Source organism: Nylanderia fulva, unplaced genomic scaffold (assembly GCF_048542155.1).
Source record: "Nylanderia fulva isolate GAGA-0341 unplaced genomic scaffold, ASM4854215v1 Scaffold35, whole genome shotgun sequence".
NCBI lineage: Eukaryota > Metazoa > Arthropoda > Insecta > Hymenoptera > Formicidae > Nylanderia > Nylanderia fulva.
In genome coordinates, this window is record NW_028190422.1 from 1,193,310 (window position 1) to 1,218,159 (window position 24,850).

Here is a 24,850-nt window from a genome sequence, read left to right on the forward strand (position 1 = left end):
TTTAAACAAATAATTTTTAGGAAAAAACAAATAGTTTTTAGGGAAAAAAATTGTTTGATTTATTCTTGCGATTGATATACGGCACAGAAAATAATTAAAAAAATTTAGTGCCGATCATTTTCGTTTTAATGAATATGTATATTATCTCCGAAAACTCTGCACGCGCGTGTTCGGCAAATATGTGCGCAATTTCCTGCTCGATCGAACGTGACGATACGGAATTGCGATACTTGCATCGATGCGACCCTGAAATATTCGGAGATGCTAATTGCGACGTAGAAAATCGCGAAGACGCAGGAGCTGAAATTGCAGCGGTGAAATCGTATATAATGTCGCGTATAGTTAATACACAATCGCTCTCTGAGAATCTTACGACGAGTTTCTCATCGTCGCGGCCGGGTCACCCTTCTTTCTCCAGAGTTGCGCGCAATTCCGTGACAATTCCGTTGCCATAGATGGTGCAATCGGTGAGTTACTGCGCAATTTGCACGGCATGTAAGCAGTCGCGTATATATACACGCGTATGCACATATAGATACCGCGTGCATACTTGCGTACGTACGTGACTGCGTGCGTGCATGCGTGTGCGAGTGTGTACGTCGCGTCGCGGTGGCAAAGATTGATGTCACGGGCTGGCCAACCGATGATCTTGGCCCGATTCCCACTGTCGCTATATCGTCGGTTCCCCAAGTGGTTCTACGTACGCACAAGCGTTTTCCACCTAAACGCGCATGTTAATTACTGACGCAAAATCGATTCGCGTGTCACATGTATATATGTATGTACGCGCATAATGCATAAGCAGTTTGACGTAAATGCGACCAATTAACATGAGGCTTAAACAAATTTTCGAATAATATAAAAACGTGGAATTGTGAATATTGATCATTATTAGCGACCGAATCCTGCTTACGATAGTTCCACGAATTAATTAGCATTCTGAATTAATTATTACCGCGTAATAATATTCCCTTGAGGCAAAGGAGTACATGGAAAGGGTTAATCGTTACGTAGCTAATTACGATGTAAGGTAAGACTCTGGTATAAGTGTTCCCACGTGGATCGCGGGTTTCCCGAAACCTTACGGCATAATTTCGAATTGACAAGGTTGAGATTCCAGGGTAGTACGATCGGCGCAAAAGGATTTATTATCAATGAGAAGGAGTACTGGATCGATTTTAACTACTCCTATAGAAAAAAGTTGACAGCTCGCGTCACTTCGCGTGACATTTGCCGCACGCGAATTTTCACGACGAATCGCGAACTGTCGTCGCGTTTTCTAATTATTGCCAATGTCGCGTGTGTTGCACATATATATATATATATCCACGATAAGGTCAATCGACGAAGCGCAGGTGCGCCCGTCGCGTCGTTAATTAATGCTAATGCGGCTAACGAGCGTCGGTTACTTTGTAATTCGACGACGGTTTAGCGGCGCGAAAACCGTTATCCGGAATTACCCGAGGATTTCTCCGTTCTTTCGTCGCTCAATGTGTGTTTGTGTCTCTTTCTCTTTCTTCGTTTCTTCTCTCTCCTCTAATTTCGCGGCACGTCGGCGGTATCGTGGCGAGATGCGCCGGAAGACAAACAGTCGCGACAAAGAGCTTCTTAATTGTTACCCGGCATGAGTCGCAAAAAGACGTACATACTCCATTATTCTCCTCGACTTTCGTCCCTGGTATGCGTATATAAAAGGCAGGGCTCCTGTAAATGTAATTAAATTACTTATCCCACGGCGATCTCGGCGCAGCGAGATTTCAACAACGATCGAGACTCGGCGCTCTTGAATTGAATACTTTGACGATCAATATTCGATTATTAATTGAAGGATCGCGATTGCGTAATATCGCGCCGGCATTTCATCCAACGCGGAGCGGATGATATTATATACTATATGTATATATCGAAGAGGAGGATTGAAATCCGACATTGATGGCGTTATTCTGTATCGGGCTATTCACAGGTGTCCATCGTTCCAACGCGCTGCCGTCATCTTCATTCGTCGGAATATTGACGCAAGAATTCCATAGACTGTAATCGGCTTTGGATTAGTAACATTTCGATCGCTCCGTAACCGGAATCCGATTTTGCGACAAATGGACAACCGGCGCGCAGGTTTTCCGGCCGTTAACCCGCATGCTGTATCAAATTCCATCGCGCACTCTCATCTATTTTATTTTATTTTTAACAATTTTTTTTTTGCTATATCGATATAAAACCGAACAATATTTGTAAGTTTAGGATATATCCCGTCCAGTCAATCAAACAATGTTAATTTCTGTAACAAAAAATAATTAAAATTTTTATTTATATAAGATCTTGAATAAATTTCGTGAAAAAAAATATATAACAAACTTTATAAAATTCATTATACATATAATATAAGTAAAAAAGTACTTTCGGTGTTTAAGATATAATTTTCGAGTTTGAATTCGACGATCGCGTAAATAGAGTGCGATGCAAATGGCTTCTCTGCCATTTACAATCTCCGTGAATTAATGAAGGAACCGCGGAGCGGCTCTATATCGGTGACACGCACCGATGGACGAGTGCACGACGCGGCAAAACCGTCCTCGGAATGTCACTCGTTCGATTCGTGATCGAGCCGGAAGCAAACGGCTCTACAAGCGGCGATTTGAACGCGTCAAAACGTTTTGAATTCCTGCAGTCGGACGTCACGCCTCGCGTTTCGCCACGTCACATTTCGACATCGCGCGCTTCTATTTCTTCGTTTTGTAGTTTTTAATCGAGTTGACATTCCGCGCCGAGATGCGACTGCGCCGTGCCATCTGTTTTGGGTATCCGATGAAATGTTATTTGTAGAAATATACATACGCACACGTAACGTCGAACGTGAGGGAAGGGACCACACCGCGTTCGATCGGCGTGTTGGCAATTTATTCCGATTTGCGTGAAAACTGGGAAGGAAACGACGGCCTTTCGGAGCGGCGGCTCTCTCTTATCGCGGTCGCGGTTACAATTTAATCCACTCCATATATCGTCGTAATGCGCAATTGAAAGGTATTCGACTCAATAAAGCTGTCGAGAAGAAGCGGGTTTACGCGCCAGTTCGCGAGAATAAGAAAAGAGAAAGAAAGAAGAAATAGGGGGGAGAAAAAAAGAGGAGAAATTCAGCGGCGATGCACGCGTATGTATATGCACGGGTTCTCCGCAATAATAATTTACCACCTCTAATTACATCCGCAATACTTTCCCCCGAAGTGCACTAATAATCCCGCCGGTGGCGGCAAGGCAAGGGCAGCTGCGCCGTTTTACAAATCTCGCATTTACATTTACGACTCGTAACTTACGAGGTAGCGGAGCAGAGCATTAACGATAATTGCAGCCTGGGTTACGCGCCGCGCCTATGTATATCGTTTCTGATAAATTCTACCTTTAATTAATCCGCGCGAGCGAGCACCTTCTTGATTCGTTTTTCCTTACCTCCGCTCGTCCATCTCGCTGCGTCGCGACACGTAGGCCCCTTCGTGTTTATAACACCCGCAATTTCCGCATTTGGGGCAACGGGACCAGAACGATCAGAAAGTGCGGTGAGGGCCGAATGAATTTTTGGACGAGGCTAGGAATACGTAAGAGCCAGCACAAGGGCAGGAGAAAGCGAAATGACGACCCCGCCATGTAACGCGACCCACGTCCGGAAAGATCATATCAGCTCCGCTGTGGCGTCTGGCCTTGAATCGATATCCTAATGATAAAAAAGCGGTAGACGACCCGACTGTGTAGGCACCACGTGTCGCGCGGCGTGGCGTCTAGACGAGATTGCAAAGAAACGTGCGGTCGACAGAGAGAGAGAGAGAGAGAAAGAGAGCTTAATGCGATTTCATCCCGGTGATGGCTACGAGAGAAGTGCATGTCTCGTACTTCTCGCATACGCCTAACTTCCTCTCTCGGATTCTCTCGTTCCCCTGCATTTTGCAACCTCTCGGATGACATCTCGCCGTCTGATTTCATCGCCGGAACGGTAACTGGCGGAGGAAACGGCGCAGTTTATCTTGTTCTCTCTCCCTCGTTCTCTTTTTCCTCTCGCTCTCTTTACGACATCCGGCGTGACTTTCTACCCTAGTCTTTAACGGCGAGCGCATCTTTTATTTCACGCCTGATTGTCAACGTGATTGGTTCGCGTGTTTGGAAGACACCAAGAGCGCGAGAACGTCTCTCAGCGAAAGTTAGGAGATACACGCAGTCGAGCTTATTTTTATAACTTCCTTTATAATATCTCTTCTACATATCCACTTACGACATATTGAACAAATTAAAAATTTGGCGAGGGATATAATTATTCCCCTAACCGCGAAATGCTATAATTTTAGATTATTCAGCTTCAAGCAGAGGGTACACATTTTTTTATCAACAAGATATAATTTAGATAATTATGTGATTTAAATTTACCGAAGGATATATCGTGAAATTAAAATATCAGTATAAGTATCATTTTATATATCCACGTGTGCGACAATTAGATAAAAAAGCGGAAGATGACCGTGTCAAGGATCCGGCTCGAGGAAGCGCCTTCATAATTCGATACCCTCGATGTCTGAGAATGTTGACTGGAGCTCGGCGTTTAAATTTCTCAAGGAAATCTCTAAAGGTGCACGATGACTAGCCGGCCGTGAAGATAGGCGCGCTCACACATAAATAACATCCGCGTGACAGAGTCGTATCGAGATATGCGCGCGATGCAGCAGCTACACATTCTCTGTATGTTTACACGTATAAGTATACGTGAAAGGAATATATATATATATATGGTAACGCAGGTTCCAAAAGACTTAGGGTTTTCCGCCGTAAGATTCCACCAGTCACGTATACACCTTGTACCTGCTTTCTGGAAACCACCTGGAGTCAGTACGATGTTAGACACGGGCAGAATTTCTTCCAGAAGGGGCGCATAATTAAACATTTGTTTTATTTCAATATTTTCAGTTTTTTAAAATTCTAAATACGAAAATAAATTTGCAAATGCTTAATTTTTTTTTATTAATTCCAAGAGGGGGCAAATGATGGGGTAGACCTTTACTTAACAATATTGTGCGTACGTTTGAATGGGATCTTGGACGCCATGGGAATGGATGCGTGTTCGATCGAATCGCATCGAGGAGATACGACAGATGATGATGGCTTCTCTGGCTTGAAACAAAACGCCGCGCGAGTTTTTAACAATGCCTTGTGAATTCAATCTCGCCGATCGCCGCCGCCGGTCTCGTAAAATCCGATGGCTCGGAACGGTTAAGAACCGCAACTCGCGGGGATCGCGGTCTTGAGATATTCATACCTCTCCGAGATACATTGTGGCGGTAAGATCGGCTTCTTTGACTCGCCAATCCTCTCCCTTCCCGTTCCGGGCCATCGAATCGCGCTTTCGAGATGTAATAACGTACGCGTACAACGACCACTAACGGCCGCCACTCTTCTCAACTAATGCGATGTGTACCAATGGCGCTCGGCGGCTTAATGGAATTCCATGTTCCATAAAATCGTGAAATTGATACTAAAAGGCAAATATGTACATACTGTAAACGTTTTCGACTGGAAGACGAGTATCGCATTATGTATATTGCGCGGCTGCTGCCGCCTCGCCTGCGTTGGGAATCACCTGGAGCTGTTGCGGCCCGCGTGTGTCTGTTCTTAAAATATATCTCTGTACTTATATCGCGCCGGCAAATTTTAATAGGATTTTATGCGCCGTAACATCGATTGCAATTCGGTGTGTTACGCGAAAGCGTTTGGATTCGGAGTGTAAGAAGTCGGCGCAAGAGTCACGTCGCTCATCTTCCCTGGACCTTTCGCTCATTGGTAGACTTTGAAGACGAGCGAGCATTCGCTTTCCTCTGAAAAACGCATTGAAATGCACGACATTATTTTCTCCCTCCTCGATTTCTCTTCGGGAAAAGTTCAATGGGAAGACGCATGATTTGTTTTTAATGAATCTTGGTAACTTATTGCGTTAAATATAAATCCTATATGCAATAGAGATATATTCCTGTACCGAAAATTTCTATTGTGCGGCAAAATAAATTACAAGACAAGTGTCATCTGCGTATATGAATAAATGGCATTTCGGAGCTTGTCTAGCATCATTGGATACTCCCAGGCTGGCTATTACTCTTCACCTAGATTACAATATATCGACGCGTGTGCCGCTTAATGGAATGTCATGTACTATAAAGCGACGAAGTCGATATTAATAGGTAAATGTGTACACGCTGGGGGATCCGGAAAATGAACGTCGCGCACGCGTTTCCTTCGTAACATTAACTTGCTCCATTACACGAAATCTTGAGGATGTAGAAACTTTTGTCCCGCAATTCGGAAAATTCCTTATACGATATAATCGAGGATGGGAAATGTATAATCTAAATCTATGTATTCGTTTATTTTCAATTTAATGACATTTCCAACTTCTCGCACCCTCTCGCGTGGTGTATTTAAATAGAAGCGTCGAATCGGACGTGACTTTTCCGCCGCGATGCAGTAAATCAACGCAACATTGTGGCACGCAATTTTTATCGGTTCGAGAGAGCACAGCGAAAGCGCCTCTTACCGCATAAAACAAAGCGGAATAACGCGCGAGCCAAGGCGCATTATCGAGGCGAATGCCTGGGATTCCGTTGTACAATTCGCGAGCCGGAGGGGCAACATCGATATTCTCGAAGGAAAAGAGAGACAAAGAGAAAGTGAACGACGAGCCGCGCATAGGTAGCCGTAAACCATAGAGACGAGAGAGCCGCCGCTCAGGTGAGGGAAGAGTGGAGAGAACACGGAGGAGGATTAGAGGAGACTCTCGTCGGACGAAGATGGCAGATAGATCGCGAATAAGGGAGAAAGAGGAAGAAGGAGCCCCTGAAATTCCGACGTCGTCGGCCGCTTCTCGGATTCCTTTGTTTGGTCTACGCTCTTCGCAAAGGAGAGACGGATAAGAAACGACGTGCTGGAAGGCCGGGAGAGTTTCTCGACTCGTTGTCGGTTGGTGGTCCCCGCCGCGGAGACGAGCGGTATGCGAGAACCGGCAGAGTGGGACTCGCCGCGGGCCCAGCGTGTCGGCGCGAGAGGGTAAAACGGGATCCAGCCGGGGCCCGGCGTCGAGTGGAACGCGATCGAGTGGGGGTCTTGTGAATGAATTTACCTGATCCTCTCTCTCTCTCTCTCTCTCTCTGTCTCTTGCGCGCGTGTTTTCCTCTCCCATTCACTTTGTCTCTCTCTCTCTCTATCTCTCTCTGCTCTCTTATATACCGCGGCGCTTTTGGTGAGCACTCCGATTTCAAACTGGAATTCTTTCGCCTCTCCTCTCTCTTCTGCTCCTTCTCATCGCAGCTTTCTTCCCGACTCTCCTTTTTCTTCCTTCTTTTCATTCCGTTCGCCTCCTCGGGCGCTTCTCGGTACTGCGATATTGCGTTCGCAGGATGATCGAAGATGGGTTACGGAGATGAGACAAACCGCCCGCGTGGGAAGACCGTAGAGGAAACCTCCGGCGCGTTACATCCGTCCGATGCCAACAAGAATATTTTCTCTACATCTTTAACGTTCAATCGCGCATTATTTATATACCGAGTGTAATTTGGAGTAATTTCGTTATTGCTCGACGTAACCGAGGAATTTCGTCGTTTCTCGAACCGACCAGTCGCTCCGTTTGCAAATATCCTAAATCGGAAAATCTCTTCATCTCTTCCCTCTCGAATGATATTACTCGCGCCGCGGGAACTCGTTTCTGCGTAGTATACGAGCGCCATTCTCACGCGAGGCATTATTGACTTTTTGCTCGTGCTGTGAAGTGGTCCTCTCTTCCTAACTAAAAAGGTGAAGTTGAGAAGGAGTGCCCTCCTTGGGTTTAATGCCGCGCGCGGTGATCTTCTGTGAATGAATATATACCTGCCTGCGTACGTTTCATGTTCTTCTTTTTGCCCAGCCGCGCCGGTCCTTCTCGCAGTGGCGGCTCTTTTGCCGCACGCTCCTATTTCAGACTGGAATCAACCTATATACCGCCCGCTCTCTCGCTTTGCTTTTCCTCCTGTCGTTTTTTCTAGTAAGCATCAGACTTCTCCGTATTCCGTTGTAGAGAGGTGATCAAGGGCGAGGGCCCTGGCCCTGCGTGGGCAGGGTCAGTATGAACGTGTGAACGCAGGCCAGAGGCAGATTGCAGGAAAGCACCTGTTGGCTGCTAACCGTCTCTCTCTTTCTCGTCTTGCCTCATAAATTTCTTCACGATGAACGCTCCACGATATACGTTATATTATACGCGATATAGGCCCTACAACATATGCTCTTCATTTTAATAAGAAGAGATTTGCGAAAGATCTTGGCAATTTTAAATAAGTCTCGATTTAAAATTCTAGGTAAAGTTTATTCAAATTTGAATTATAATTATGAAAAGATTCATCATAAACAAATAAAGGTGAATGTCCTAAGACATTTCACATAGACGGTACCAATTAATTAATCATAATTTTCGATCTAATTTTCGCAGCGATATCTTTCATATCTGATTTGTGACAAACGACGTTAGATTTATTTCTACATCAACGATGCATGTTCAGTGCATCAGCAGCACACACTTCCGACATTAGATATATTAATTATTTTTTCCTCTACCGCGCGGATGTAACTGTATACCATTTGCAAACTCGGTTAACCCGTGCGCGATAAATTTTGCCGTGGATTTATAGTTTCTTGCGATACGACAACGAGTTCTGTTGCCGTTTGGCAAGCTCTCCCTCCACGCGCTTCTCTTTTCTTTTGGCCGCGACGCTCGACGACACTCGACCTAATTTCCATTTTCCCAGTGAGTGTCCTTTTCGAGATCGTGAATTATGGACTGACACGTAAAGCCTCTGTGTATACGCGGGCGGACCTAACTAAATGGTAATCGACGACGATTTATCTTCGGCCTCGGTCGCGCCTATATACCCATCCCATTTGAGTATTTCCATGTCAATGTTCGATCTGTGTAAGAGGCACCTGCCACTTGTTGAACCGCTGGAAAACCGCAGCAGAAGCGTTTAGCTGGTAATAGAGAAAAATCGGTACTCGAGACGACGAGCAGCTGTCACATAATCCCGAAGTCAAGGATTCGTTAAAAAAAAGTGGCTAAGCAAGGCTTCCACGAGGCGTGTCATTCATGTCGCAAGGTACTTGAAGGCTTTAGTCAATTCTCGTTTTTGATTTCAAGACCGGAGATGTGGAGCGAATCTAGGACGCGTTTGCGACGCTTAGTTTCGTAATTGAACCGTAACGATATCTTCGCTTTATTCCACTCGCCGTTTGATTTTTGAATCCCACTTTAATCGTAGCAGTCCACTTCGTCTTCTCGTTTCAGCAGCCTCGATTCCCGATCGATGTACCTCTCTTCTTCTCTCTATACGCCACTCGAGAATGACTCCCGAAACTTTCGTCGCCAAGTATTCTAACGATCCTTCTCGCGGGAGAGAAGTCCGGAGAACCTCTCCCTATTAAACAAACTCACCGAGTCTTATTAAAATTTTCCGACCGACGCCGGGCGTCTTACGTCTACCTGGCGGTGGCAACTCGTCGCTCGTCCAAGAACTCCGGACGTTTAATTCCCGATAATTGCTACCACGGTCACGGACTCCGCGGGGCTCGACTTCAAATTACTGCGACTTCGTGCCTGCATCCTTACGCCACCGTCACCATCGTCTCAAGACACTTTCTCAAAGGGTTCCTTACTTGTCTGTACCTATCTATGCAACCCGCCGTAAGCCTTGTTCGCGCGCAACCGCGTTTACAGAAGCGCGGCGGGATATACAAAGCTACCTTCTTCTTCTACTTGAAGCCGGAAAATTTATGGCCGGTTTATGCTCGGGCTTCGAAAAATATTGTTTCTTCCAGTCGAGTTAGCGATGGCTTCGTAGGCGGGGTGAAGTCGAGAGGAGTCTCGGAAGAACGTGAAAAATTGCCTACGAGCTCGTTCTTCCGCTACGCTATCCTTGCGAAACGAGGAGGACGGAGTCGTTGTTACAAAAATCCAATGGACCCCTCGAAACTGTCGTTCTTTCCTTCATAGATCGCCTCTTGGAAAAGCGTCGCGCCATCTCTTCTTCTACGCCGCTGCTTTGAAAAGTATAGTCTTGCGTGAGGGGAAAATGATGTAGATAAACGTCCGATTCGTTCACTCGTGAACTCATTTTCCTTACTGATTCGTCATAAAGTGTAACGCTGTTGAAATTATGAAAAATATATGCTTGAAGGCAATCTGCATATTAAATTTAATGATATACATGATTATAGCACGATAAAAGATATATAATGTACACAACCATACACAAACACACATACATTTATGTAATATTTCATATATAATAAATAATAAAATTAAAGAGAGAACTGATATTAATAAGGAAATTATATATTTCAATATATAGCATATATATATATTCTTTTTTATTACACTCAAATAATTTAATTATTTTTAAAAATTTTGTTTAAATTTAAATAATTTGATCGATTCTTCTATGTGTTAAAAAATATTGTATTTAATATACAATACATATAATAAGGAAACAAGTTTATCCTCACTTTAATTGCAGATGAAAGATATACTTATTTATATATTTGTAATTTAGTATTTTTACTTTTTTCTAATATTTTACGTTCTGAAAAAATGAAATTACATGATTTAAATAAATTAAAAACAAGAATTAAGTTGCCAAACATTTCATGGACATTATGTGACGATCTAATCTCTTGATTTTGATTTATTTTAAATTACAATAACTCTTAATAATTAAATTTCATTGTACTTTGCTCAAGATGTAAAAAAATATAGAACGTTACAATTAGATAATACAAGTTACAAGTTATTGTTAGAGACAGATATGTAGGTATCAATTATTATTTTTAATGATAATTATGTATTTCTTTAATTATTTGAATTCGAATATACATATTTTGCGCGCGCTTTGAATCAATTTGCCTATTATGTTGAAATTGAAATAATCAGATATATATTACATACACATACACACACACACACACACATATATATATATATAGTTTTTTTTTCTATTGTATTTAAAATTTTTAATTAAATTTTTCGATTAATTATTATACCAAATAATATCAATACAAAGTTGACAGCGCCGTTTTACGCGCTTTGTTGTCATTCGCGCCGCGAGGCCCGAGTGATGCAGATAGTGGCATCGCACCATCCGTGTGGTAGGGTTAAATTAAGTTATTATATACTCTTCGATTATATATTCGCGACAAGTACTAGGAAATATCTCAACGCGATCATTTTTCACGTTTCGGTTATTCGCAAAATACAACAGGTATGATGTAGACCGATCATTCTTCACGTTTATTCACATGTATAAATTATTATATTTCGATGTAGATATAGATACCGAATTGAGCGAACATCAGTACATATATAGATTCTAATTGACCTTGTATCTTGATATTTTGCGACCAGACTGTATAAATTCGACGTTTATTATATCGACGATTGATCAAAACGCGTATTTCGCGAGATTTATTCCAGCAAAATGCTATCGCGCAAACAAATCGACGCAGCGATAATCATATTTGCGTATGCTGTATTCCGTGGATATTTGTCTTTCTATTTGCATATTTATCCATTTATAATACGAAATAGTATTATAGTTGCAAAAAACAGTACAATATTAATTAAGTTATTCACGCACGGAAGGTACATGAAAGTGCGGTTAGAAGCAACAGGTGTAACATCGCAGCGAATTACGCGTGAAGTTGGTTGCGCGTAAGGTTAGTAGTTCCGCGACTTTTCACTATTATTCGAGGTTCGATCATAACCTTCATGGCGTCGCGAGGTCAATGTTTTTCCGCGTTACTTTTCTACGGTGGAACAAAGTGCGGGTCGCGTACACCATTCATATCGGGAGTGCCGTGCAAAGTGATTAGCGTATTGCAGTAATTAACGCGCGATCGTAATTTAAAAGTGTGTATTCGCGAGTGAGTGGTGACTGCTAAAAAATGCGAGAGGATGGAGGGTTATCGGGCATCGGGGGGGCGAAGTGAGAGGTGAGAAATTGTAATTATTCAAATAAATAGATACATTATTTAATGTATTAGACTATTCGGCTTTAAGCGATTATGTTAGATTATAGTCTAATTCCTTATTATAACGCGACGCGTTATTATTTAATTTATTGTTTGTTTCATTCTTTCATAAGTAATAACTTGGTACAATTTTTCATTTATTTCAGTGATAATGATTCATATTACATCATTGTGTAATATATGATGCATGTAAAATGAATTCGAGATTTTATTTTAAAATAAACTTGTAAAATATTTAATCAAAAATATATTTATAATTATTGTATATTTTTATTATATTTATATTATATTTTTATATATTATATAATTTTATTATTATATTTTTATTATGTTTTATATAATTATGTTATATTTGTACCTATATAGAAATAAATATAGAAAATATTTTTTGAATGTTATTTACATATTATGTGTGTAATCATGCTTATTAAATTTTTATTATAAGCTTAATAGAAAATTTAATTGTGCACAATAATTATTCTTTGAAATATTAATTATATGGCATTGTGTTAATTTGGATTTATTCGTATTTTACAGATCGACATTGTGCATAACTTTCTTCCGCATTGCACATTGGTGAGTGGTAAATATATTTTATATATATAATCTTTCGATATAAAAAAACTATTAATCTCGGCTCGAATTATTGTGTTACAATAAAAATAAAATCTCGACGGCAATCGGAGCCTATGCGGATGACATGCACAAAATTAATAAATTAAAATGAGATCTCAAGTCAAACTCATTTATTAAATTCTAAACGTTTCGACCCACTTCGGGTCTTCTTCAGTAGCTGCAAAATACAAAGAAACAAAAATAGAAGATAATCGGTACAATCAGAAAATTATAAAACTCGTATACATACAATCCGCAAATAAATTAAATATCATTCTCCTCCCTATTCAAACCGTCCGGCCGTCGGAGTGTCTCCCTAACGGTGACCATCGTCAGGAAGGAAGCGGAGCAGTGACTCCCTTACCAACACTAATCAACATGGTATAAATTAAACGTAGAACAATTCACAAGAATTAAAAATTAAGAACCGGGAAGAACACTCACCCCGACAGCAAAAACAGAGAGAAGACGATGCTACACGTGACACATCACTCTAACGACTGTGCGGTATTCTACCTCGACACAGTCGATACATATATACGCAAAAAACAAATATAAAAATAAAATATGAAAATAAAAATAAAAATAAAAACAACTAAACTAATCGGCACTCATGTCAAAAGTCTAACAAAAAACCCGGCTATGTAAAATCACAAAGCTAGATTTTGGTAAATTTTTCTATTAACAGATCAAGATTCTCGTTTAATTTATCAGTGTCGCTATGTAAATTTAAACTATTCCTCTGACGTTTTATGTGGATCATTTCGGATATCAAACGTTTACATAAAAAAGGCTCCTCGTCTAAGACTTTTACATCCTCCCAATTAAATTCATGGTTCAATAATCTATGTTCCGATATGACTGATAATTGTGACGCGTTTCTTTTTATGTTGTTGCGATGTTCTTTCATCCTAGTTTTCAACAATCTACCCGTCTGCCCTACGTACGACGCATCACAATCCATACAATCAATTTTATAAACTAAATTTTATAAACTAATTTTATAATCTTTCGAGATAAAATGGATAATTTTACAAATAAATTTAATATTTTAATATATAAATACCCATTGTATCTCAAAATAAATGGACTAACACAAATTAGCGAATATTTAACCTTAGAATATATATAGCTCAATTAATTTTACAGCTTGATAAAAAGTAATAAGCAATGATATAATAAAAAATATTTATGTTAAAAATTGTTAAAAATTGTTAAAAATATTACACTTTTAAAACCTTGATAAAAATATTATTCCATTACTTTTTATTAAGCACTTGACATACATAAGGTAAGACGTAAGTAGAAATAATTTGAACAAGAACACTATGAAAAGATAACATATTAATATAATACATTTATACATTTCTACAAGCTTAGTATTATATATGATTACATTACAATTAATTAATTTTTTTAAGTGTATTATTTAGATAATTAATAAAAATAAAAAATAAAAAAGAAAAAAGAAAATCGAAAATTACAGCAAAGTAGAATACTAACATTTATATATATGTAAAGCTAAAAAGAAACAGATAAATATAAATTTATTATTTACAATTTAAATAAACTTGAAACTTTTATTTAAATATTTTTTGTAGTGTTCATATCTTATAAACGAAGATCGAGAGATGCTTATATGTAGATACATATTTATAAAATAAAAATTAACTTCTTTTATACTATAAAATTTTGTAAGAAATTTTAATATTTTAATTGTATTGTTTTTCTTTTTGCTTCCTAATGGTATTAAATGATATTTGAAGCCTGCATTTCTCTTGGCCTTCCTCTATTTCTTTCTAAGGTTAGATACTATTGTATATAAACTGAAGCTAATTTTTTTAGTCTGATTTATTTATAATTAATATACTTTTGCTATATGATTAATTAGAAGAATTAATCAAACTTTTATTAAAACAAAAATGAAACAATTTGCGTGTAACAATTGTTGAAACTTGTTATTAATTTTATACACACTCGAAGAATGTCATGACAAATATATTTACATTGATGTATTTTGACTACAATATATAATATGAGATTTCTCTTATATTTGATGAACCATTAATTAAATAAAAGAGCGCTGCTAATTTTACGCGTGTCTATACGATGGCGAATTTTTAATGAGTACTTAAAGGCTCATTAAAATGCAAGCAGTAACATTTCACCGGACGATCAATTGACGTGCGTAAACGTGCGCATACTATACGACTCGATAATTATCAGTTCTACTCTTAACAACGTAACAATTTTTTTTTGAAGACTCGATTTCCCTCTTTACTACGTCGTCTGATCTTTTTCTCGTTTCTTACGATCGATCAAGTTCGTAATCCTTTCCTGTTTACCAGCGTTACAAAATAAGGTTAATATATGCATATTGAAATTGAATTCTTTTTATTTGGTACTTTTTATTGTAAATTGCAATGCATTAAATTGTAATATGTATATACATATATTACATATTATATGTATAATATTAAGGGGAAAAAATTTAATTTCAATAACAGAAACATAAAAATATGTAAAAAAATTTGGAATAATTAACAACAAAACAATTAAAGCTTTATAATAATCATAATAATCATTAAATAAGTAATTAGTTTCGGTCATTACTTAGATGAATAAATATACAAACTTAGGTACAAGATAGTATATTATTTTTATGTGGATAATAATTTTCTAAGAACACTGTAAATGATATTTGCAAGTGTGTCATGTCATATATGCTAATAATCGCGTTAAATATTTATTTATTTATAAAGAATTGTTTATCCTCTTTTATCGCATACATTCTTAGAACTTATATTTTCTTCCCAACGCTTCCGTTTGTTTCGCTCGAGAACAGGATGTAACTTGCAGCTAGATTGCGATTATTCCTATTACAGTCTGTCGACGGAATCGGCAAATCGTAAGCAGTGTTTACAGGATGTGACGTAACGATTGTACCATTATTCCCGGTATTATTAGTGGTTACCTTCACGTTTCTTTTTTTTTTCTTTCTGATGATTCACGACAGGATGCATCGGCTTGTCAACGGTTAACGGTACCAACGACGCATGTCATTATAAAAAAAAGAGGGAGAGAAAAGAAAGATACGGGAGACGCCCGTTCGTTTCCTGCTTGCCCCTTTCCGCAATTTCCGCGTTAGAATTGCGAATGAGAATTGTCATTCTCACTACGGCCCGTTCGACTGACAATAAAAAGGAATTAATTAAATGATAGATAATTAAATGCTGAAACGTGTATGTTGTTATAAACGCACATTTTCCCTATTGATTCTGCTCGAATGCGAAGCTGTTTATATTCCGGTGCACGAGCTGAGTCTTAACTCTTACTAGTATTGTCTTGATTTGACATGTCGTTATAATTAAGTACGTAATTTTATTTTTCCTTACGAGAGAGATTTACAGAGCTTGTTCACAATATTTTCATACTGCTTAAATATTTCATGATTTTACTATGTTGACACATTATACATATATATAATTTTTGTTTTAATACTAAATATATACATTCTTGTTACAATTTTTTTATCCATATTTGATAATAATCATTATATATCAAGCAAGTTATTTTATTTTTAAGTTGTTACAAAGTTTTAAATCACAAAATAATTTATATATATTGAATAATATATTGTTTGTTAAATTTGGAGTATATGTCGTAGATTCTGCAAATTTAAATTTTTACGCAAAGCTTAGATCTTTTATGAAAGATTTACAAATATTCCGTGCTCTATAAAAAGCTAATAACATATGTCATGTTAATAATATAAATCTGTTATATTTTTTATAATATAATTTTTTACACATTTACATGCTTTATTTGTTAAGAAATATAATTTGAGAATCCTATCAAGAGAATATTATTTACTATCTATTTGCCATAATCAAATATAAAAAAAATTAATTTTTTTTTGTATGAAGAAAAAAGTAAAGAATTTCGTAGTTTTCTCTTGCATTGTTTTTTTATATTATTTTTTCTGTCCCTAACAAGCGGGACCGTGTTATCTGACGATATCTCTTTCGAGATAAAAAAAAGGACGCTCCTAAAACAACAATTTATTTTCGGTCGATAATTTACTGCGCACCGCGGAGGTCCAGTGCCTCTCGTTCCGAATTTCCGAAATGATCCGGTTTCCTAGAAGATCGCCGGGCATTGCCAGGCAATTCTTTGTTGCCAGTAGATTAAAAAGGAGCACCGCCTCCGTTTCTGCGTTCAGCATTTTTCGCCTATTCGTCTTTTTTTCCCTTGACTCATCCGTTGACCGTTTTTCAGGATAATCCTTCTTTTTTTTCTTCCTTTTACTTTCGAATATTCTCATCTCCTTTGAAGTGCTCGTGTAAAAAGAAAACATGCCATGATAAAAAATAACGCTTTGTGAATCGGCATGTGTAACCGGAAGAACCTTAAGATTTAAAAACTTCCTGGGTAATTCAAGAATGGAATTTGATCTCTTGAATAACGGATGGATTTCAATTATTATTGCAAATATCTGACTACAAATTATGTTTAATGATATGATAAATGGAATAAAACTTTAAATAATTATGCAAGCGTCGTAAAAAAAAGCTCTTACAGCTCTCTTGAATAGCGGATGGATTTCAATTATATTTGCTAATATCTGACTACAAATTATATGTTTAATGATACGATAAATGGAATAAAACCTTAAATAATTATGCAAGCGTCATAACAAAAAAAGCTCGTACATTGTCGAAATTCTATTTTCTTTTCGAGCTTCGCGTTTTCCGTAACATCTCACGTTTCGTCCAAAGCTTACGTGCCAACGTTAATTGTCGTGAGTCCGCTTCACGACAGTTTCACGAGATATCGACTGTCGCCAGTAACAAACGGATAAGGAAAAAAAAAGAATTGAAGACAAATCACCGCGACCTCGACGTGACAATTGTTACAAGAAGTTGTTGTTGCATAGCCGCAATAGAAATTGTTCGGTTAATTCCTGGTCATATTACATGTTACACCAATGTGGTAGAAGAATTGCAAACATTTATTTACGTAAAATACCGGCCTTCATCACTATATGACCTTAATGCAGGTTTTCTTTTTAAGATCAAAGATAGGAAAAAATTGAAATGTAAAAAAAAAGAGAAAACTACGAAATTCTTGAGAGAAATTGTTTTATATATATTGAATAGTTTTAATATTAATTTTTGACTTTTACGATTTCAAAGTTTTATTTGATTATTTATTAGTTTAAAAAGACATGTTTCTTATTTTATTTTTACATTTTAAATATATTTTACATACACGTATACGTATTTATTGCAATTATTGGATCTATCAGCTTTTCATTCACATAGAAAGAACTAATTTATTAATTTGTTAAACAATTTTTATTTGAAGGCAAAAATCTTATATACTGTATACATACAGAAAACAGCATAAAACACATCAATTCTCTCATTATAATAAAACGACTCCTTTTACGTTCGGTTTTTTCTTTCAACACGACGACGCAACCGCGCGAGAATTTATTTTTAAAAACTCGGTTAACTTTCTGCGTAATATGAAACCGCGCATATATACATATACAGAGAGGAGGAGTGCATATTGCAATTTCAATTTAGTCAACATCGCGGATAACATAATTCCAGGAAGCACGGGAATATTTACGCGCTTTTTTATGCTTTTCGTTGCGCGATGTCGATATCTATATTCCATGCAAATCCACGCGCTTTTTGCATGAAACGCATTTAATACGTGCGTAGTCGTGTAAGTGTGTCGTCAAATTTAAAACGAGGGATTCACATCTCTTTCTCTCTACGTCTCTCTATAGATCTTTTCGAGAAATGCGAAGTGGGAGAGATATCGCACTCGTATCTTTTAGAACTAATAAATAGAGTTCCTAGATAAGATTATATATCCTCGGGAAGGAAAAACGATTTTCGTCGAATTCCTCGCTCTCTCCTAATTTCGATGCACCGCCCGGCAGAGCGTCTTGGGAAAAATTCATCTTCCTGACTCCATTATTCGCGACGCGATTACGAGACGCGCGGCGGCGTCTCGTAAAAATGTCACCGGACACATAATATGTTTGCGATAAATATTCCCTGCAAAGAAGACTCCAAGAACTCCGATGCCGTTCGGACAATTCAATTTCATTCTGCCGATGCGCATCTCTTCTTCTCTGTTCCTATCTCTTTTTGCCCTCTTTCTATTTCCTTTCGTCCCTTTTCAGCGAGCTTTATCAACCTGTCACTTGCGTTTCCGTTTACCGATAAATATTTCGATAGACTTTCTGATTGTACAACTGGTCCGTGTTTGTGTTTTCATTAATTTATGTAGCAAAAATATAATATATACATATATATATATAGGTATTTTACGTTCCGCCATCTGACGTCTTGGAAATTTTCGTTATCGAATTCTGAAATATGTAAATGATTTTCCTGAACTGCCAGATTGAAAGATTTAATTAGCAATCTTAGATCGCTCACGTTTAATTGTATAGAATTACTATTAAATTAGGGAACACATATAGATATAAAATGTTGATACACAAAGCAAAACATGCTACGTTCCGCCAGCGTCGTCTGACTATGCCGGAAATTTTCACAATTCAAAACAGGAGGGAGAGGGAGAGAATATAATTGGTTCCACTAAACCAGTAGACTTAATTAGTATTTTTTTTGGATACCCTAATTATAAATGTATGTGCGGCTGAGTATTTATAAATAAAAAGATTTCGAAATGAAAACGGAAACAGGGAATATCAAATTAACATATTGGACACTGTGTAAAGGAATATATTTTTTACCTTTTTTTTTTTTTATACATATGTTTTATATTCTTATAACATTGAGAAAGACGCGGAAGGCGGAGAAAAGTATTTTATAAATATTCTATGTAATTAATTAAGTCTACATATAATAAGCGATATGGTCAGCTGCTTTATCTTCTTATTATAATTTTTCGCGTGAACGCATTTACAGGACGCATTTTACAGGACTTTGCAGGATATTAAATATCTGCTCTCGTACGCAATTTGGTCGTTTTAGAAAGAGGGAGAAAAATACCCAAAATATGCGAATATATATATATAATTATCGACCCTTATCATTTAATATTTTAAACAGTTCGGCACTCGTCTGTACACCGCACCGTTACGTAAGGAACGAGCACTTACCATACGTCAGGCTACTTAAGCAAGACTCGTAGATAACGTTAAAAGCGGCGTTCCTTACATAGCGTTTGTTTACGAGTTTAATAACGGAATATCTTTGCATATGCTGCATTAGCCTGTTCGGCGATAATCGCAGGGACACCAGATACGTCTACATATCGCGATAAACACATATCCAACGAACCCACAATTCTCGTTACAAATAAAAACATAAAAATTCCATCCCTGATTCTCAGCTGTCAAATGTACACAATCAATGGTACACAAGGGAATATTCTCTGAAAGATATCTCTCAGGATCGAATACCTAACGCGCGTCATAGTATTCAAAACTGTTTTGCAACAATCTCGCGCCGCCGTATAAGAAGGGGAGAGATCTCGTTTGGACGGAAACGTGCGGCGTTCAACTCCGTGGACTACGATCGCGAGAGAGACCTTGAAAGGCACGCGAGGAATCCGGCTCGCCTCGTGTACGTTCTCGGCAGTAAAGCGAGCCCCGCGAGTTTCCTACTCTCGTGAAACAGAGCGGCGATAAACTCACGCGCGCTGGTTCGTGCGATTAGCCGGTATTTCGAATTAACTAACGACCACCGTACACGCCGTGTGTATGTATGTGTGCGCCGTCGTTCGTTAAAGTCTCGTGCGCTCTGCGCTCGAAATAGCTCGCGGATTCCTTCACGCTCGCGCGCTTACGCAAGCGGCGCGCGGACCCGCTTGGAAGAAAACGAGGAAATCGGAGTTATCGGTGCGTTAAGATACAGGAACGGGCGGCATTTTTGACGGAGAAACCGCCGAAGCCGGTTTCTACGAAGGCGATAGCAACTGTGCATATATATATACTGTTGTCGTGCGCTAAATTATCGATGCGCGTTTTCAATATCCTTGCTTCGTCGTAATGTCATATATAATTTATATTTTTTCATGGGTGAAGGGGAGGCAAGACCGATAAGAGGAAGAATAATTTTTGTTCGATATTTGATTTTGATTCGTCTACTTTAACGTGAGCCTCCGGGAAAAGCGACTTTTGCCAGTCGCTAAAACCAAAAGGTTTATCTGGACCACGTACGGCTGTACGTTCACGATGCAGGATGTGGCCTTGCACAACGTTCAACACGGTCATCGGGGAATTTTGAATGAATCTGCGGTTTCTCTCGGCACGATAAGCCTCTCGTTTTTCGTCCTTCCCCGTCCGGCGAAGAGCTTTTGCGCGCGCGCGCCCGTTTTCGTGGTCTCATGATAAGCGCGTCTGATAGCGAAAGAACATATTGGCCGGATTTCTGGTCCCGCTGGAATTTCCAGAGATAGATTTTTCCGGATGTTCAGATCCCCTAAATGCGCGCACGTAGCTATACGTTGGTCGTTCAATCAGCGAAAGAAGAGAAACAACGCGTCTACATATATAGATCTGATCATCACGTAAAGATTATTAAAAAAAGGATTGAATTTGATTCTTCCAAATACGTATTATTTTTCTTAGTTAAAAATTTTAGATAATGTATTCATTATTTTTTGTTATTTTTTTCTTCTTTCTCTCTGAAAGAATTATAGATTGCTTCTATGTGATAATGAGAAAATTTATATATTATAATATATTATAATAATATCATATTTGTCGTTTATCATTTAATCTCACGCTCATAGATTAATTTTTATTTCGCATAGTGAAACTAGAGTTTTACGAGCAAAAAACATGGCGAAATAATGTTCGTTTAAAACAAACAAACACCTTCGTTCTCGTCGCCGCCTTTGCGACTAATTACGCTGTTCAGCGATTTATTCGTCTGGCGGTTCGCTACAAAGTCACGATAATCACCGGTTCGCACTCGTCGCCGCTCGACGTCGGTCGTTCCCGAAGAAATGTTTGCCCCGTGGATACGTTTAGAAAACAGAAAAGGCGGCGTGAGAAAAGAACGAACATTAGAAGGAAGAGAACGGTGTCGCGTAATAATAGGAGCCATGTAGATGTTCGCTATTAGAGCGCCATTAGCGTATCATTATCGCACGATAGCCGAAGGCGAGGAACTACGCAAGCATGTGTCTTCCGGTCTTTTAAAAACGAAACTTTAGAAGGGTTAAGAGAGCTACTTCAAATAAATTCTCCAGCATGTCGAGATCTACTTCCGCTTTCATGTAACGGTTTTATAATATCTAATGACATTTAATAGCGAACAATCTAACTAAAATTAAAGTCAAATAATAATCAATCTTACATTAATCACTTTCATAAATATTCATAAATTGCCTTTCGAATTTCATGTTATTTATGCGATAATTACGCAGGAAAATTATTTCGACTGAATCTAAAATATAAAAAATCTATAACGCTTAGTTGAAGAATGAAAAATACAATATGTTGGAAATAAGATATCGAGAAATCTGAATTATTATTTTGCAAGTTAAATGTGTCGTATCGTATATGACTATATTCCCCAACTGCTTGGAGGCTTTTAAAATGTTTTCTCGCGAATTCTCAGAAACCAACGCCACTGATCTAGATCGCTTTAATCTCGTGCAATCTAACATAAACAGATAAAAACGAGCGTTTTACACGTTCTCGCTTACGCAGCATGTAGGAACGCAATAACGGCGATGATAATCTCCCGTAAACACTTGATTAAATGACGCACGATTGTTTGTCATCTGGTTGAAAAATCGCCACGTCCGGTCGAATATTTTTATTTTATTAGGTCGAGTGCCTCTTCCTCTCTGTTATCCTTCTGATTGTTCATTGTCATCGTAATTCAATTAGCGTTAATAAGTTTATCTCGCTCAATTTATCAAGTCAAGTGATTTTCACATTACTCGTATACCTTGATCTATCTTATATACTAATAGCCGAATCATATTTTTCCGGTGTCATCTTATCGTCACCGTGAAAAATGACATAAAACGCAATTATTAATCCGATGTAAAGATCCGATAAATACTCTGTCTCCGCCTGCCCATCTATCTCCCCCGGTTATCCGCCATGTCCACCTTCCGAAAGTGGACGTCGCTCTCGAAAACCAGATTTCCGGCATCTCCCAGCGGGCTGCGTGTGTTTCGTGTTCCTCGAGAACGCTATGAATCAACGCCCCGCCCGTTCCTGCGACATTTAAATTTTAGATCACGAGCGGCCTCCGTGCGCCCGCAAACTTCCAGATTTCAGATTATACAGGGTATGTATATGGCGGCCTGTTAAGTCGCGGCGGCGCGTTTCGTCCACGTCGCCGATATACGCCGACCTTATAAATCCGCCTACGTATATAACATTGTAATTTAAGAGTGCCGCGACTTTGTGAAGAAATTATTGCGATGTAAGACAGCTAAATTACTTGACGGGATAAAAGGACCCGCGCGCAATATATCCGCTTGTTTTACGACAAGTTACCAAATTCTTAGCTTATACCATATTATAGCTCGATCGTATCAATGTAGATTGCAGTTGGGAGACTGTCGAATATATTTTCGAAATTATGAGTTCTTAGAGAGAAAAATATGTACATATATTTATTTTAATTATATATACATATTCAACGGACACGCATAGATTTAACGAGAAAATGAATGCGACACACATACACGTCGTATATGTGTAACGTGATTAACACGCAGACTATAGCTTGATATATGAGATATTTCAAGATGCCTGGAAAAATTCAGGTTGCTCCAATATTGACACACTTTTTAAGGGCCCGATTACAACACTCGCATACCTACACGCTCAACACACAAACTGTCGGCGCAGTATTTTTTTTTCTTTTTATGTACTAATTGACTCTAACGCGCTACACGCGTATTTCTCGTGATATCTTACTGTGAAATTCTGTTAAATTCTTGAAGTTAGTGTGTCGCTCGATAATGGCGAATAGATAATTTAGAGTTTCATATTTTTAGCTTTAATTTTCAGTTCTATTTTTTGTACGAAAGTTTCAAATACATTCTAAAAAAGATGTATAAGTGTACTTCAGAGAGGGAAAACTTTGATAATTTTTTTCTGTAAACTTAAAAATTATTTTTCGCGAAAATGGAACTTTGATTTTTTTTCTTTTTTTATACTCTCTTTTAATATGTTTTCAAAATTTAAAGATATTTCTTATAATACAATTTACGCTATATTATCTTATTTTAAAATATCTTGTAGCATTCGAATGTTCGCGATTTAATTTGCGATATACGCAATGATTTTCGAGTGTTTGTGAGAAAAAAAAAACGCTAGCGCATTTCGAAAGATTTGCGTAAAAAGTCTCGTAAAAGTGATCGGTCTGTTGGCAAGTCATATCGCTTAAGGAATTATTGTTCGATAAAGAAATTTCTTTTTCGAGCGAGTGAGGACATTCGAACTTCAACGGCGAAGTAAAAAGTTGCATCCGATCGTTGCGGTTACAACATAAGGATGCAGCGGCGAAACGAATGGTTGACAAAATCGCCGGGTTTTACGCCGGCTGTAAGACGGCAAGCATTTCCGCCGCCGGATTTAGGATACTTTATCGCGTCACGTTTCCGGCCACGTCGACCAGAAGTTTGATCCGAAAGCGTGGAGAAACTTCGTCGCGGACTTTTCGCGGTGGTATTACGGGGCGACTTTGCAACGGGACGCGACTGGAAATTCTCAACGTGTCGTTTTACGATAGTGCGTCGTCGTCGTCCTCAAAAAGGAAGACGTAGACGTCGAAAATGTGCCGGCTCATTCCGGTGACATAAAAGACGCCAAGCCACGACGCGGTAATAGTCCTGATAAGCGATCGTGCGTGTACGCGCCGTGGGAAGTCCCCTGATAACGGTGTGTTATTGCACGTGTGCGTGATGCAATCTGCCTGCCCGTATTTACGAAGCGCACTTTGCGCAAAAGCCGCACAAAGCGCCTATGTGTGTGGCCGTGGCCTATTTATAATTTATTTAAATTATTATTATTTTCTGATATTTGCGTCGCATGTGTATTATAATATAGCGTGATAGTTGACGATAACGATAAGCGCGCGTCCACCACGACCTCATTGACGACCGGTTTAATAACCTATTCTCGAACGGATAGCTCAAA

The 24,850-nt window shown here is 38.6% G+C and overlaps 1 protein-coding gene across 1 annotated transcript in view; it reads left to right on the top strand.

Annotated features, from left to right (window-relative positions):
* Pdk1 (Phosphoinositide-dependent kinase 1) overlaps positions 1–24,850 on the top strand; it is a 295,005-nt gene that overhangs the window by 148,658 nt on the left and 121,497 nt on the right. Inside the window, exon 3 of the mRNA XM_085485199.1 lies at positions 12,607–12,645. Coding sequence (XP_085341325.1) covers positions 12,607–12,645 — 39 coding nt within the window. The remainder of the gene's footprint in view (positions 1–12,606; positions 12,646–24,850) is intronic.